Below are 17,413 nucleotides of genomic sequence, written 5' to 3' on the forward strand. Positions count from 1 at the left end.
GATGCTGCTTGACTTCACCCGACAGGAAGAGAAGAGCCGAGAGGAGATCCAAGCCTGCCTGGAAGAGCTGAGAGGAGAGCCGAGCCTGCCTGGAAGAGCGGAGAAGCAGCAGCCGCTCCTCCTCCTTCAGGCAGGTTGCAAGACTCAGTGCACATGCGCAGCCCCCCCCCCAATGGTGTCCCGCTTTGCCATCGCTGAAATCTGGTCACTTTAGTGTATCTGTCTCCCCTCTCTAAAATGCATTGAATATGTCACTGAAGAGAAACGCACACATTCTTATAAGGAGCTGGAGCTTCCATTATTAGATTATCTTCTCATGTGGAAACAAATGCATTGGAGCTAGATTTCTCACTGCAATAGCAGTTATATACCATGGCACCATGCTCTTACAGCCCTCTCTAAGCGGTTTACAGAGTCAGCCTTTTGCCCCCAACAATCTGGGTCCTCATTTTATTGACCTTAGAAGGATGGAAGGCTGAGTCAACCTTGAGCCTGGTGAGATTTGATCTGCCAAATTGCAGGCAGCCGGCAGTCAGCAGAAGTAGCCCGCAGTACTGCATTCTAACCACTGTGCCACTGCAGCTCTTGCAGGGACACCTGAACCATCTGTTCACTTGTGTCATCACCATGACTAGGAGCAGGAAGAACATATCATTGCTCCTTACATGTTGACTGATACTTGTTGCGTGTCATGGACTGTAAACAGCACTGATTAAATTTTCTTCTATTTATGCCTGCAGCAGGGGTGGGTTTCAAATTTTTTTACTACCGGTTCTGTGGGTGTAGCTTGGTAGGTGTGGCTTGGTATACTGTAAAAGGATACTGTACAGGATACTGTAAAATCTCCATTCCCTCCCCAATCCAGGGGAAGATTACTGCAAAATCCCCATTTTCTCCTGATCAGCTGGGACTTGGGAGGCAGAGAATAGATGGGGGCAGGGCCAGTCAGCATTTTTACTACCAGTTCTCCAAACTACTCAAAATTTCCGCTATCGGTTCTCTAGAACTGGTCAGAACCTGCTGAAACCCACCTCTGGTCTACAAGTATGCAGCACCTGATAAAGTACTATGAGATAATGAAAACTTATTCCCAATAAATATTAGTCCTTAGTGGGGATAGGAACCCATGGCCCTGAAGATGTTACTGAACTACAACTTCCATTAACCTTCATTAAGGTAGTCTTTGACTGACAACAGTTCATTTAGTGATCATTCAAAGTTACAACAGTACCGAAAAAAGTGACATATGACCATTTTTCATACTTGCAGCATCACATGAACAAAATTCAGATGCTTGGCAACTGACTCATATTCATGATGGTTGCGGCATCCCAGGATCATGTGATCCCCTTTTGCGACCTTCTGCCCAGCAATGGGGAAGCCAGGTTCACTTTATAACTGTGTTACTTGTTTATTTATTTATTTTATTTATTTATTTTATTTATTTATTTTGTCACAAAAGTATATATAAGCATAAGCATGAAAGTAACTATATAATATATAAGCATATATATATAAGCATAAGCATGCAATAACTATATTAATTGGATATAATGAAAGGAAACAATAGGACAGGAACGGTAGGCACGCTTGTGCTCTTATGCACGCCCCTTACAGACCTCTTAGGAATGGGGTGAGGTCAATAGTAGACAGTTTTTGGTTAAAGCTTTGGGGATTTTGAGGAGAGACCACAGAGTCAGGTAGTGTGTTACTAACTTAACAATTGCAGTGGTTCATTAAATAAGTGGGGCAAGAAAGATTGTAAAATGGGACAAAACCCATTTAACAAATATCTCACTTAGCAATGGAAATTTTGGGCTCAGTTGTGGTTGTAAGTCGAGGACTACCTGTATGGCTGACTGAAGTTGTAGGAAATATTATGCGTGAAGGATTGTATATATGAATATGGAACAAAGGGACTATAAAGATAAATATATGTAAAGAAGAGTTGGGGAAAAATGTAAATGATAGAAGAACACTGATTTGAAACTGTTGTAAAAAGGAAATATACGTTTTATGTTTGTGTTTGTTTTGCTTTTAAAAGAGAAATAACAATAAAAATTATTTTAAAAAAAGAAGTTGTAGGCAACTGTAGTTTAGCAGCATGTGAAAAGTCATAGTTTTTCCATTCTTCCTCTAAAGCGGGGGTATCAGACTCGTGTCATCACGGCATCATCATGTGATGTATCGGCACTTTCCATCCCTTAATAAATTGGACGGGGGCAGGGCCAGCGCATGATGTATCCGGCCCGCGGCCCTTGAATTTGACACCCCTGCTCTAAGGTATCACAATTGTACTTTCTGACATTAACATTTTTCTGCAAAGTTCAAAAGCTTTTTGATGCTCTACTTCATAAATGGCCAATATAAAGCAAACTTTAACATCAAAATAATGGTTCTTGGCTTGTGTGCTTTTCTTCCTGTGAAATGTCATTGAGTTGGGAAGCTTTTGCTTCCATTTTCAGTTAACCACAGCTTTTGATGTTTTCTTAATGAAATAATTAGTTCAAATTCTATCCCATCTTTCTACAAGTAGGAATTGGAAAAAACCAAACTATGAATTAATTGATGGACTCTGAGCTATAGTATAAGGCAGTGTTTCTCAACCTTGGCGATTTTTCAATCTATGGAATTCTGGTAGTCAAAGTCCATAGATGAACTACGGATTTGAAAAATGCTGGTATAAGGAGTTAGCTTGTTTAAATACTCAATTGTTAAAGTTAGCCAAAGTTTGGCCAATCTATGATTAATCAAACAGGAAAAACAGTCTTCTGATTTTTCTGCAGCTGAGATGAAGGACTGAGTGTAAGGGTGTGCAACCTATCAACAATACATGAAACCATGAGTGTAGTCATTCTGGGTGTAGAAGAATGAGTGCTATGTAATTTGGTCTGAGTTCTTAGGAGAAAAGCAGGATGCAAACACACAATAAATGCTAGAATACTAATTTGTTTATAAGTAGAAAAATGGAAGATGGATGCAATTGTTCATTCTCTTTCCCTTTTAAACTTTTAAACAGTGTTCGTCGTCAAAAATGTGTCTACAGAACAGGGTCTTATCTTATTTTTTTCAGAATGGACATACTGCGGTTCTGTACTAATGAATGAGCCCAATAAAGTAGTTTGACTTAAACCAGAGGAATCTTGGCTCAACTTTCCACTCACTGGCAAACTTACCCTGCGGAATAAATTGAAAGGTGAGATGAAGCAAAACAAATGACTGTAATGTAATCATTATATATTCCTTGGAGAACAGAGGGAACAGAATTGCAATAGTTTCTGCGCCCAGAAGAAAGGTATTTCCTATTTGTTTGGTTGCCCCTCTCCACACATCTATTGAAAGGTAGTGGACACTGTCTTCTATATTACACTTAGCAGAAATGGAACTGAGCTGAAACTTTTCTTTCTTATTTGTAAGGAGAGAATCCTTACTATCCATTTGCCTTGGATGTTTGAGTCATTATTGTTTACAGTGTTTGGATTCAACTATGCCAATATTACCCATGTGGAATTTTGTCTCCTCCTTTAAATAGCAATAGGTCTTAGACTTATATACTGCTTCACAGTGCTTTACTGCCCTCTCTAAGTGAGCAAAGTCAGCATGTTTTCCCAAACAATCTGGGTCCTCATTTTACCTAACTTGGAAAAATGGAAAGCTCAGTCAATCGTTAGCCGGTCAGGACTGAACTCCTGGCTGTGGGCAGTTAGCCTGCAGTACTGTATTCTAACCACTGCGCCACTGTGCCTCTAAATGCCTATATTATTCTGAGATGAATAAGTGCATCAAAGTTTTTAGATCTTTTTTTTAAAACTGCCAACTAGAAACTATTGAGTCCTCAACTGAATCCATAGTTTGTCTTTTGTAAAAAAAAAAAAAAAGTAGCAATCAGCTGCCCTACCCTTTTATGGCAGTCATTCATGATATAATATTGATAGCAACATATTAGTATAATGAACATCTTCAGGCTCGAAGTATTTTTTCTTTTAAAATGTTACTGGCATTTCTGCTGCTACAGAACTTGTGGGAGCTGATCAGTTGCTTTCTTGAGATGAAGAAAAATGGACAAGTTTAGATGTATGATAGAGCAGGTGATTTAACTACTTGTCAGATTGCCCAACTTACAGGTGCAGAGTGTTATTGTTTTGAAACAGGAGTAAATCCATCTACATAAGGAGCCCACACAGAACTTGACAAACAGTGTGATAAACTCAGGTCAGGCAATACATGGATACTGCTGTGTAACCCAGATCTCCTATCTTTCCTTAACCTCAACCACAATGTCCATGAAGTGTGGTGCTTGCAACAGCCTAAAACTACATATAGGAGCTTGACAAATGCCAACTCAATTACATCATAAACTACATCTTTAATGAAGTATATTAGATTGTGTGGATGGCAAAAATTGTATTGGGATAAGAGGGAAAACAAATTGGAACAGCCAAAAACAACTTTAAATGGACTCACCCTGGATGAAGACTTAGATGAAGGCAAAGTTGTGAGGACATGACATAAAAGTTTATTACTTTACATGTTTTTGTTACAGTTAGGGAGATGTGAGGCTGTCCCCTTTGTTCTTACCTGAAGGTATCAGCGGCTTTCATTGAATTTATATTTTGTGCTGTTTCTATGTGCTCATCCAGGTCAGATGGTTCTCTCCAACCTTCTAGCTTATCATTGCTCTTAATATTATCGGTAGCATAAGGTGCATTTTGTGATATCTAAAAAAAATGTGACATATAATGGCATTAGAACCACTTGGAGAAAAAGATGCACTCATTGTGCTGGCTGAATTTAACGCAGGACAGCAATATGCCTGCAAGGAGTAGTTAAAGTATTGGAAAGAGACTGGGAAGCCAAGAGTCAAGTCTAGATACAGCCATGAGAGCTCCCTTTGTCTCAACTCAGGGATGGAAGAAGAGGTACTATATATGCTACCTTGAGGTTATGGAGGACAGGTAGAATATAATCAGGTAAATACCGAAACCATAAAATTTGTTGTTTAAATTTCCCAACTATTAATCCCTTTTTTAACAACCCATTTAATCAAATGTAACAATTTCAAATATTATAGCAGCTATTTTCTAATCACAGCTTGATCAAGAAAGGTGCGTGCATTATATACGTAACAACTTACTTTTTCTCCTCATAAAAGGGAAGGAAAACTACATTTTTAAAAATCATCTAGAGGTTAAAGGCAATCAGCACATCTCTAAAAAGATGTACAAATGCAGCAGAATACTTTCAAGTAATTACCTAGTTCTGCTGTCTAGAAAAAGTACCATTATGCACATTGCCATTCCCTACTAGAAAGGCCAGTTATATTTGAAAGAGAAGAAAACGAAACATAGCCAATGGGAACTTACTTGTTTTCCATCAACACATTGTCTGTGAGATCCTTGGGAATCAAACTGAGAAATGGCTGGCTTAATTTCTGTAGGATACACAGCATCACCCTTCTCATATCTAGAGCCAGAACTGCTATCACAATTTAACCAAAACAGGTATTTCTGATTTAAAAGACTTCCACTATTTGTCTGTACAAAATAACTTTCATTATCTGAGAGTTGAGTAAAGGCAATTGGAGTTTTTTCCCCTTGTTAGTTTGAACCAACAAGAAAATCTGTTGCCACAACTCAGCTTCTAGTCAACTCTATCTGGATGACTGAGAAATCTTCATCTCTCTGAATATATTTCCCAGGATAAGCCATTTTTCTCAAGAAGCACATGTTGATATTGTTGTGAGCATTTCGGTTCCTTTTTTTATACATTCATGCCTTGAACCATTAGATTCTCATTTGATCAGACAATACTTGACCATTAGTTATTTACTGGTTACATCCATGTTTCTTATCCTTCTCTGTCTGTGACTATATCTTCTACACGTGGTCTATTTAACACTAACATATTTTGCCAAAAACAAATCGTAATTTCAGCCTGTTACAAATGTAGGTCTGAAATCTAACAGCAGAAATTAGCATTGCCAGCAACTGTGGCACTGAGAAACTATTACCAGATGTCCTCAAAATCATATCAGAGACTGGTTTTCCCCCCAGTTTTAAACTATTAGCCCAGGCAGAATTTCAGTTAAGACAGGATCTGTCATAGATAATAATTCTAACCCAGCCAAGGCCAGAAGTCAAGAGCATACCATGTTTAACAATAGAAAGGTAGGCTCAGAAATTCACTGGATGACAGTTAAATGTGAAGAAAACTGCTAAGACGCATTTAATCATGATGGGATATAAGAGAGAGAGTGAGAGTTGGGAGAGACAGAGAGAGAAGTGAAGGACATGCTCATCATTTTGAAAGGAGTACACAGTATTAATAGTATTTAAAAATCATACTCTTCAGGGATATGTCAATCACTGCTTCATTTCTCACATAAATTAAAATCATGCAAAAATGGAAACAAGCTCCTTGGAGCATTAAATCAACGTAACTCATTGTCCTTGACATTTTACTGTAGAGCAAAACATTTCAAAAACAATCATTTGTTAAGAATACCAATTAATAAAATCCCTTATTTTATTAAAAGTAGTCTTTATGAGTTGATACCAAATTTTGGGTAAATTAAAGAGGATTGGATCTCTTGGATGGATCACTGCTGTGGGAAGCGACAGGCTTCATGTTCCTATCTTCTGAGTTTCTACATAGTTCAGAACACAATTTCTGTAACTTCCTTAATAGATCCCATCTCAAGTGGTATGAAAACTATCCCAGATAAGTAGTCTATTCTGAATCCTCTTATGAAGAGTGTCAGTTTTAATGAAATGACATTCGTCAATGCTCTCCTTTCTAAAATCTAAAGTTAATTATATCCAATTTCCCATTTTTCTGAATTGCAAAGCATCTTTGACAGCTGTATGACATAAATAAGCATGCATGGAGAGCAGTATGATGGCTTGTCTGAGTGACATCCATGCATGCAACTGTGAAAAGATAGCATGCTCCACTGGAATTTGCTCTGAAAGCTGTTGCCTTGGGAAACAACTCATGATCCACACTTTGGCAGCTGAATTGCTAATAACATTCATGAATTATGAGATATCACAATGTAAAATCAGTTTGAAGGTTATAAATGCTTATTATATTTTATTTGTTTATTAAATTGCCACTGTACATGGAATCTTGGCTGTTAACCAGAGATGTATGGGAATCAACAGTACAATAAGTGCTTACTCCGGCAGCACATAAAATAATCTGGAAGGATACAGAGATTAGCGCAAGAATGACATGCAAATTCATGCAGCATTCTCTAATTTTTTCCCAGGATGCATAGGACAAATTTATACCTCCCTGCTGCTTGCAGACACTACTTCCTTCCCGCATACAGTGTTGCCAGCAGCAATTAAAATCCGTGAGATGCGATGACCTGTGCCTCAAATCAGCCGGAATATTTGACTTGTTAGCTAAGAATGTTTTGTATTATGATAGATTTAGTTAGCCATACATTAACTCTTGTTATTTTATATTTGCTTAATATTTTATCCCATTTAGTAGGTTTTTAAGATTTTTTATATATATAATTTAGGTTTTTAAAATGTTTTTTTTCTTTGTATTTTACACTTTTAAGTTTTTAAAATTATTAATTGTTTGCACTATATTCTTCTTAGGCTAGTCTATGATCGTAATAAAGATTTCATGGATTGATAGTACAATAAAACTACAAGAATAATACAAGAAAACACCCAAAATATAAAGTTAAAAATTGCAAAGATGAAATAAAAGATCAATATTAAAAATTGCAAAGATGAAATAAAAGATCAATAATAGTAATATAAAAAACAATAGTATTTTTAATCTTCCTCAGGCCCACTGAAACAATTCAATTTTTAAAAGCTTATGGAAAGCCAATAGGATAATAGCATTTTTACCAATATGAGGAACTATAGGCAGCTGCTTGCCTCTCCTCTTACCCAGAGTAGGTTGCTCAACCTTAAAATAAGTAATTAAACTAAAAAATTATCTAGAAGCCATTACTTGCAAAAATAAGAGAACTCTATAAACTGCAATTATAAACACAAACAGCAAATAAACAAAACCCCTCATTCACAGAATTTCCTTTTATTCTAATCACTCCATTCGTATGAAAATATATTAATAGGAAATCTAGCATTTTTACATGAAGAAAAAACTAAGGATAATTCTCAGTATTAGAAGGAAAGGGATTATCCAAAGAAGAAGGCTAATGATGCTAAACCCAGAAGCTAATCTCTATCTCATTGTCTATCTGATGAGCCCTGTTGTTGCTTTTAAAATCAGACAATAACCCTACTAGTTGGTCATCTTTATAGAGAACAGATCTGCACTTCAAAGCATTCTTTGTCTGAAGAACATGTCAATTTACTGGATTAAAAAAAAAACCCTTTTTAAAGTTGATGCAAAGCAAGGCGATTCAGAAAACCAGGCCGATTCTACTGCTAAGGAATCATCCAAACTAAGCAGTTATATATTTCATCTGTTAACATGCTTCTCCTTATTGCAAAATTTATTATGTATCTATTTATTCATTTTTTTCTAAATTCACATGCACATATACAAATTGGCACACATATATTTTCTGTAATGTATTGTCCTTTTTAATTTTGGGGAGAGAAATGACCCTGTGTGGAAGAGGGGCAGCCTGCTTTTATCCTTTACTTGACTTTTTAATAGTAGATATCCAAGAAGCAGATTTCCCTATATTCGGGTGAGCTATTTTATTGTGCCTAGTGGTAATGATACTATGGTACTTTATATTACATCTTACTCTTTGTAACACAACGTTTAGTACAGGAGCTGGGGGTAAGGGATAATCACAAGGCACATAGCTAACCAATTTATTTGTTTATATAATGTCACAATAACAAGTAGAAACTTCAGATATGACATTGACCTCCAAATAATTTCTAAAGTCCTTGCTCTCCCTAATTTTCTGTAAAATAAATCACATCGCTGTTTCCAAAACAGCCTTAAAGATAATGTCAATGACATTCCATGTAGAATCCAGCCTTTATCAGCTCTTATCAGATCATGATTCTTCAAAATATTTATGTTTATTTTTAGAGATATGTGTTGTAGGATAAAAATGGTAAGACAACATTTCAGCAAGAAAATCCTCTCATGTAAATAAGTTAAGAGGTTTGGATTTTGTTTACAACTTTGTATACGCTTTCAGTCCTAGCATTCTAGCACCGTCTACCCGTTTTAATAAAGTGGTAAACGTTAAACAGTCCTTTTATTATAATTTTTTTTTATTAGAAAACATTAGAAATGAACAGTATAAACACATCTGCTTTTGTGTTTTCACTCTTTTAAATGAGACTGGAAAATGAAGGTTTTTCATGCTAACTAAAATAAGGTGAAACCTGTCTGCATGTTAACTATGGTCTGAAACTTTTCAATATAGCAATAGAAAAGTCTGCAGCTCAGGGATGAATTGTGGTTCCCTTGGTGCTCTCTGAACTTGGTTGTTTGCTGGCAGATGTTTCCTGACCAGACTCTGGCAAAAAAAAAACCAACCTCAGAAAGCACCCAGGTCTTCAAACTTCTCATGTCTGCCCAGTAATAGTTACACAATAAGTAACCTATACGATAAGCATTACTTGGATAAACTTTCCAAGTATATGTGTGTGAGGTATCTGAAAGGGCTTGAGGGGGTATATAACTCAAACAAGACTACGTGTACTTTTGCAGAAGAAACAGCATGAGTATCCCAAAGAATCAGAACACCGAGTTTATCACAGATTTCCTACCTTGGACAGTTTCAGGCATATTCAATGTGAGTTACATAAACAAACATTAAGATATAAAAGTAACTTTTGTTGAGCCAATATTTTGGATCATAACTCCAAGAGTTTGTAGACCAAGACAGCAGGAAAGCACTAGGTTGGAGATGATTGACAAAAGGATCAAAAGTCAATCTTTTTTATTCTTTCCAAAGCAATGGAATGTTGGAAAGAAATTTCATGAGGGGGGGCTCAGAACATTTAAAACAGGAAAGGTCTCCTGCAACAGGAATACATTTCTATGATGGTAGAAATCAACACAAGAAAACAGTTGTTCGAATATGATGTGGGTTATGCTGAGAGCGTCGAGCAAAAACATTAAGAAAAAAAAATCCCCTCAGTGCATTCTTATGAAAAGTTCTTCAGAATGCTGTGGAGTGCTCCATTCTAAACTGTCTTTCTTGTCTTTGGTCATGTGACCCAAGGTAGAATGATATAATTCATCATATGCATATTGATTTTAGGATGCTTAACTGCAATAAATTTTTCAAAAAAGTAAACCAGTTGTGCAGGGATCCTGGGATGTGAATAGAAATTCTGATTCCTGATTCCACAATGTCGCGTTGGTGGATGATCTCTGGATGTCTCGGGACAGGGGTTGTTCCTCTATCCTGGTCCTTTTAGATCTCTCAGCGGCTTTTGATACCATTGACCATGGCCATGGTATCCTGCTGCGACGGTTGGAGGGTTTAGGGGTGGGGGGCACCGTGGTTCTCCTCCTATCTCTCGGACCGTTCGCAGACGGTGTTGGCAGGGGGGCAGAGATCGACCTCGAGGCGTCTCACGTGTGGGGTGCCACAGGGGTCGGTTCTCTCGCCTCTCCTGTTCAACATCTATATGAAGCCGCTGGTTGAGTTATCCGTGGTTTCGGGGTGGAGTGCCATCTGTATGCTGATGATACTCAGCTGTACATCTCCACCCCGAACCATCCCAACGAAGCCGTTGAGGTGATGTCCCGGTGTCTTGAAGCCGTGCAGGTCTGGATGGGGAAGAACAGGCTCCAGCTCAACCCCTCCAAGACGGAATGGCTGTGGATGCCGGCGTCCCAGCACAGTCAGCTTACGCTATCGCTGACTGTTGGGGGTGAATTATTGGCCCCCAGGGGGAGGGTGCACAACTTGGGCGTTCTCCTGGATGACCGGCTGTCTTTAGAGGAACAACTGACGGCCATCGGCAGGGGAGTATTTTATCAGGTTTGCCTGATTCACCAGTTGTGTCTCTTCCTAGACCAGGACTCCTTATGCACAGTCACTCACGCCCTCTTCACTTCCCGCCTGGACTATTGCAATGCTCTCTACATGGGGCTCCCCTTGAAGAGCACCAGAAGGCTCCAGCTAGTCCAGAATACGGCTGCGCGGGTGATAGAGGGAGCACCACGTTGCTCCCATATAACACCTCTCCTGCGCAGCTTGCATTGGCTGCCGGTAGTCTTCCGGGTGCAATTCAAGGTGCTGGTTATCACCTTTAAAGCGCTCCATGGCTTAGGACCGGGCTATTTACGAGACCGCCTACTGCCACCGATAGCCTCCCATCGACCTGTGCGCTCCCACAGGGTGGGCCTTCTCAGGGTGTCGTCGACCAAACAATGTCGGTTGGCGGCCACCAGGGGGAGAGCCTTCTCTGTGGCGGCACCTGCCCTTTGGAATGAGCTGCCTCCGGGGTTGTGCCAACTCCCCGACCTCCCGACCTTCAAACGCAAACTTAAGACCTTATTATTTCACCGTGCGGGACTGGCCTAAGCAAAAATTTTTAAATGAAAATTTTAACGGGTTTTATGTCGGTCTTGACCGTTTTAGTCTGATTCGGCCTAATGTAATTTGGTTTTTTAATTTTGTTTTTAAATTTGTGTTTGTATTTTGTGTCGGTTTTAATATGGCTGTAAACCGCCCGGAGTTCTCCGGGAGAAGGGTGGTATAAAAATTAAATTATAAATAAATAAATATAAAATAAATAAATGTCTGACGCAGAGTTTCAGAATTATCTACAGCAGGGGTCTCCAACCTTGGTCACTTTAAGACTTGTGGACTTCAACTCCCAGAGTTCCTCAGCCAGCTTTGAATTCTGGGAGTTGAAGTCCACAAGTCTTAAAGTGACCAAGGTTGGAGACCCCTGATCTACAGCACCATTCCTTTTATCTCCTTTCTAAATAAATATTTCAAAGTTGTTCTGTTATCTGGGGTGCTGATTGTATTCTCCTCAGAGAATACTAGATTGCTCAATAACTATTATATTCCCTGAATTCAGTCCTTAAACTTGGAATTAGAAACTCAAGCATAGCCCAGAAACTTTCAGAGTCCATCAAGACCAATGGTCAATTTGGGAGGCATCTACTATCTAAGAAAGATACCAATTTATGCAACTCTACAGGATTTCTGCACCAAGCTGTGAGGTTTCAAATTCCAATTGATAATTGCTGACATCCTTAAAGCAGATATGCTTTCTGCATCCTTACAATCAAAGAGGTACAATTATTAGAAATGGGTGGTTGATTGCGAGGCAAAAAGCTGCAATGGACTGGTTGGGGATATCTGTACAATCTATCTGCAACCTCTTAAACAAATGAGATACTTTTTTGCAAAAGAAATAGGGAAAGGAACCAGCTGGACGCATTTTGTTAAGTTTGTAGCTTTCCTTCAAGTGAGTTTCTGTTCTGCCTCTGGACGGATTCATACCAGAATCTTAAATGAGTCAATTGAATATTGAGGCTTACCAACTGCACTGATGCACCATGCGAAGCTTGGCTACTTTAACATTAGCGGGTTTTTAATTTTTCTGGTAGTATGTTTAACTAATTTATAATGAAATATTTTGTGCAAACCCAGAAGATAGATTACTTCAGTAACGACATTAGAAGTTGCAAATATGCTGGTGAATGATTATTTATAAATAAATAGATTCTCATTCTGGATTTTTCAGGGAAATGTCATACGTTTTAGAGAATAAGCTGTTCATCTGCATTTCCCCCACTATTAATTGTTGTAAAGTTTTTAACTGTAAAAAAAATGGAATTTGGCTAGAGGAGAGTTATATCTTTTCTGGAAACAAATCTAAAAACTTTTTAGGCACTTCTGTCTCCTCCCTGCGAATGAAACAGTAACATTTTTGTTTAGGAATGCTGCTTCAACACAAGGCTTTTATTGTGCAATTGCCCTGCTACATGCAAGGAATTTAACCAGTGCAAGATGGGGTCCAGATGTTACCATATTCCATTAGTAACCCCAAAGTTTCCTTTGTAATGTTGCCTACTAGAAAATCACTCAGTTGCAAGAAAAAGGCAGGCTGATTCCACAATGTCTTATGATTGGTAGCATCAAAAACTGCTTGTTTGGAAATATTTCTACAACAGCTTAGTCATGCTTTCAATAAATGCTACATAACCGATAATAGACAAGCACAGGTAAAAATTGCACTGTAATTCCAGAAAGTATGATCTGAATTCTTTTCACAGTAATTCAGCTAGAGGTGTCCCACTCTTATTAGTGGCAACAAGAAGCTTTAGTCAATGTGGCCGTCACTGTTCTAAGCATTAAGAACCATTTGTTTTCATGATATAACCTTTTCCTTTGGTACATCTATTGATGCCAATACACGTATCTCCTTTAGCTGAATCTCCAAAGAAAAATTGAAGCAGTTTGGAGAGGCACTTGATAGTTGTAAAATTGTACTTCAGTCCAGTTTTTATTTTGGCTCCAAAACTTGATGAGTTCAACTTTGCCACGTTTTAGAGAATAAATACACAATATCAACAGTTTTTCACATGCCTTCTGAACTAAGGTATGACAAGATAAAGCTACAGCCAAATGGATACAGATTATGTGAGAAGAGATAGGATTTGGGGTCTGAGCCAATGAAGCAACGAGGAGCTACTTTACAATGATTAATGCATAAAGAGGGTTATGATCAGTTGACTATCCTACAGGAATACTGTAAGACAATTCAGGTATTTAGATCTTAATGCCCAATGTGTAAGCCCTTCAGATATAGTAACAGGGATTCTCTCAATCCCTGTCACCTTAATGGCATTTCTTGGGGCTGGGAATTTTTGCACTGAGTATAAACATCTCCAGCAGAAAAACCTTTCCATGCATAAACCAGAAATCATTATAGTAATGCCAGGGGTGGGGGTGGGGGTAAGGGATCATTTGTTTGTTGGTTGAACAGTTTAGATACTGGAAGCCTAAAATGGTGCTAAGGCTGACAGGTTTGTATGATCTACTTGGTTCACTAAACTCTGAGATCCACCAGTCAGTTGCAAGAGAGTGCTACAAGCAAACAATCACTGCTTCCTTTCCAAAGGTGGGGGGATTTGGATAACATTGTAGTTGCATTTCCAAAATGGATGCTATGGGAGGCTTTTTTTTTTTTTTTTTTTACATTTATATCCCGCCCTTCTCCGAAGACTCAGGGCGGCTTACAGTGTATAAGGCAATAGTCTCATTCTATTTGTATATTTACAAAGTCAACTTATTGCCCCCCCAACAATCTGGGTCCTCATTTTATCTACCTTATAAAGGATGGAAGGCTGAGTCAACCTTGGGCCGGGCTTGAACCTGCAGTAATTGCAGGCTATTGTGTTCTAATAACAGGCTCCTTACAGCCTGAGCTATTCCGGCTTGATAAGTCACAGACCTTGGGGTTGTTCTGTGTAGTCTACTAGACCACTCTCTATCATTTTAGTTTACTTTTCTTTAGGTTTTTTATTTTTTCTGCTCAGAAGAGGTGGAATCATGATCTTTTCAGAATGGACCAAACTGTTTAATGGAAAGTAGATGGACCCAGGAGGCCTGATTAATCAGAAACCAAGGTCAGGAAAATAGACTATATATCTCAAGTGTACAATCAGAAGTGAGGAATGCAGAACCAACCAGAGCCCTGGAAAGGTATAAAAGGTCCACCTGAGGGATACTTGGGTTTTCAGAGCCACTGAACTGGATTCCTTCCACCTCATTACTTTATTTGTTCCTGTAATCTTCAAGTTTCTGGTTAGATCAATCAAATAACTAATGATTGCAATGAGTAAAGATGTTTGCACTTAAAAATATAAGAATCATTCTGAAAAGAAAATCAATTAAAATATTTTTGCCTAACTCCCTATGATTTTTTTTTGCTTACTATAAATAAAAACATGAATTTATTTTTGATTTTATGTTTTTTTCTCATTCTGCAGATCTTTAGAGTTGCAGAGAATATGTTGTAAAACTCTCTGAAACAAGCAGCTGCAAATTAAGATAATGAGAGTTTCTTCACAGTTAAGATTGTTATTATTCTATAGATTGCTAAAGCCCATGAGATGTGAAAATCCCAGCTCCTAAATGCTTTGAATAAGATTCATTCTACCCACAAATGGCCATGATTTGGCATGCTAGAATTCATGAAAATTATTTAAAAAATTAAGTAGCTGATAAATTACCAATTCCTAAATTTGTGGCTGAAAGTGATACATATAAGCACATTTTTGTTTATTAATCTTCCCTTTTAAAGAACATGGTACATAAAATTAGGCTAAGTGAATTTTCCTTCAATGCACAAGGCCTCCATATTTTTATTTTTATTTTATTTTTTAAGAAATATAGGACACTCGTTTGCGAAATTTCTGCAAACAAAAATAATGTTGAAATTCAGAAATTTGGTTTACTTCTCTTTAAGAATTAAAATACAAAGTTGGAGCAAGGAATGTACTGGCCTTCAACAGGGTTGTCCTTACACACCACATTAACTATCTATAGTATTATTGTAAGGGTTAGGGTTAGGATTTAAAAGAAAAACTGAATTTGCAAATCCCAAATTTCACTCATGTTCTAGCTCTGCTCTTGATTTCTTTTTAAGTTGTCAAATTAGAGAAGAAAAGATTTTATTATTATATCAGTTTCTGAATTACACATTCATCAGTGATTTATAAGCAAATGCTGAAAAAAATAAAAGGTTTTCAGATTCACTCAGGTCCCTAATTGTTCCGTCTTATTATTGCAGTTCTTTTAAAATTATACTGTTATTTGAAGATATTGAAACAGATCAGGTGGTTTGTATTATCACATTTTGATGTATATATGACTTGTTATTTGTCTACTGAACAAAATTCTTCATACTTTTATCTTCATGAAAAAAAACAACAACAGGGCAAGAATTTGGAAAGCTTCTTATATTTATTCCCAACTTTAATACATTGTTTATTATTGTACATAATACAAATTATCTTATAACTGTTCATTTCTGTTTGTATCAATCTAAAGATAATTTGTCCATCTGGGAGTCCTGTTCCCTCAAAGAAGGTAACACAACTAAGAGTGATAAAATCCAATATGTAATCCAAATTAAACAGCTGTGCTGGTTAATACAGTTTGAAGTTCAGGGCTGCCAGATTGCCTTGGTCTTCCAAGATCTGCAGTTTCTTACATTTAATCCTCAATCTTTTATTAGGCCATGTAAAATTTGTTATTTGTCTCTGCCAGTCATTCAATAACTTGTTTTCAATTTTCTATTTTTTTCTCTGAGGAAAAAGATTTTTAAATTGTCACTGTTAAGGCGACTGAGAGTCAGAAAGGCTAGCTAATTTACTGCAAACCATCCAGAGACCTACCAATAGATAATAACGTAGCTTCTTCTCACAAACTTTAAGGATTACTAAAGGAAGATCCTAAAGTGTGCTTTGCAGTTACAAAAAGCATGAAACAATCACTGTGCCTATGCATGCCTCTTTGTGTATATATTTGAATTTATTTTCCAACCAAGCCATTCAGATGAATGAATTCAGTGGTTTGACACAGCAATCAATCAAGGGTAGAGTTAAGTCTCCTTCAGAAGTTTGATTCCTCATGTTGTCAGGAACAAGGTCATGTTGTTTTCTTAACAATGCAAAAGTGGTTTGCTATTGTTTCTTCTAAGATTTTTTTTCAATTTACAAAACTACAGCCTAGGAATTCTTAGTGATCTCTCATCCTAAGATTAGCTAAGATTATGTAGCCCTGCTTTTTTTAAGCAAGTCAGCCATATAATCAAGGCAATCATTTTACAACCTATGTATCCAATAAGATTTAGCAATGATACACCAAGCAGCACTTTCTTCTGCCTTGCTTAGACCATGAATTTGCCATATTTTACCTACAAATCATGTTTAGAACTACTCTCTAATTAACTGACAGAACAGAAATAGAGGAAACACAGTCATATTTGTTCCTTTATGATTTGCATTATTAATTTGATATTGTTTAAGCCTGTAAGCCTCACTGCAATTGAATAGTATGGTGTTGTAGTGCCCTCTTGTGTTTCCTACATATTTCATTCAGGGGAGAGACTAAGAAAATAATTTTCAAATATCCTAAAGAACATACAAAATATCCAAACATGTCATTATAAAAGACTAAATTTGGTGTAACTATTAATCCTTTTTAATCATTCCCTTGATTTATTGGTAAGTCGTCCTTATTTTTAAATTAAAATGGGAAGAACAAAGACATAAGAATTTAGTATCACAACCAATTCTTTCATTGAGCTCTAGAATCTTCAAAGTTCAAGACAAAGTTCAAAACAAATAAAAATGAAAACCAGTTACATGCCAGTCTAGAAATATCATTCATATATCTAGCTTTACCTGTCCCAATGACTTCTCATTGGTTGTTTTGTTAAATTATAATAAATAGAGTTATAGC

The 17,413-nt window shown here is 37.3% G+C and overlaps 1 protein-coding gene across 1 annotated transcript in view; it reads right to left on the bottom strand.

The window, feature by feature from the left end:
• LRRC27 (leucine rich repeat containing 27) overlaps positions 1-17,413 on the bottom strand; it is an 84,359-nt gene that overhangs the window by 13,156 nt on the left and 53,790 nt on the right. Inside the window, exon 10 of the mRNA XM_058188210.1 lies at positions 4,579-4,718. Within this exon, the coding sequence (XP_058044193.1) occupies positions 4,579-4,718 (140 nt within the window). The remainder of the gene's footprint in view (positions 1-4,578; positions 4,719-17,413) is intronic.

This window comes from Ahaetulla prasina, chromosome 6 (genome assembly GCF_028640845.1).
Source record: "Ahaetulla prasina isolate Xishuangbanna chromosome 6, ASM2864084v1, whole genome shotgun sequence".
NCBI classification, from domain to species: Eukaryota; Metazoa; Chordata; class Lepidosauria; order Squamata; family Colubridae; genus Ahaetulla; species Ahaetulla prasina.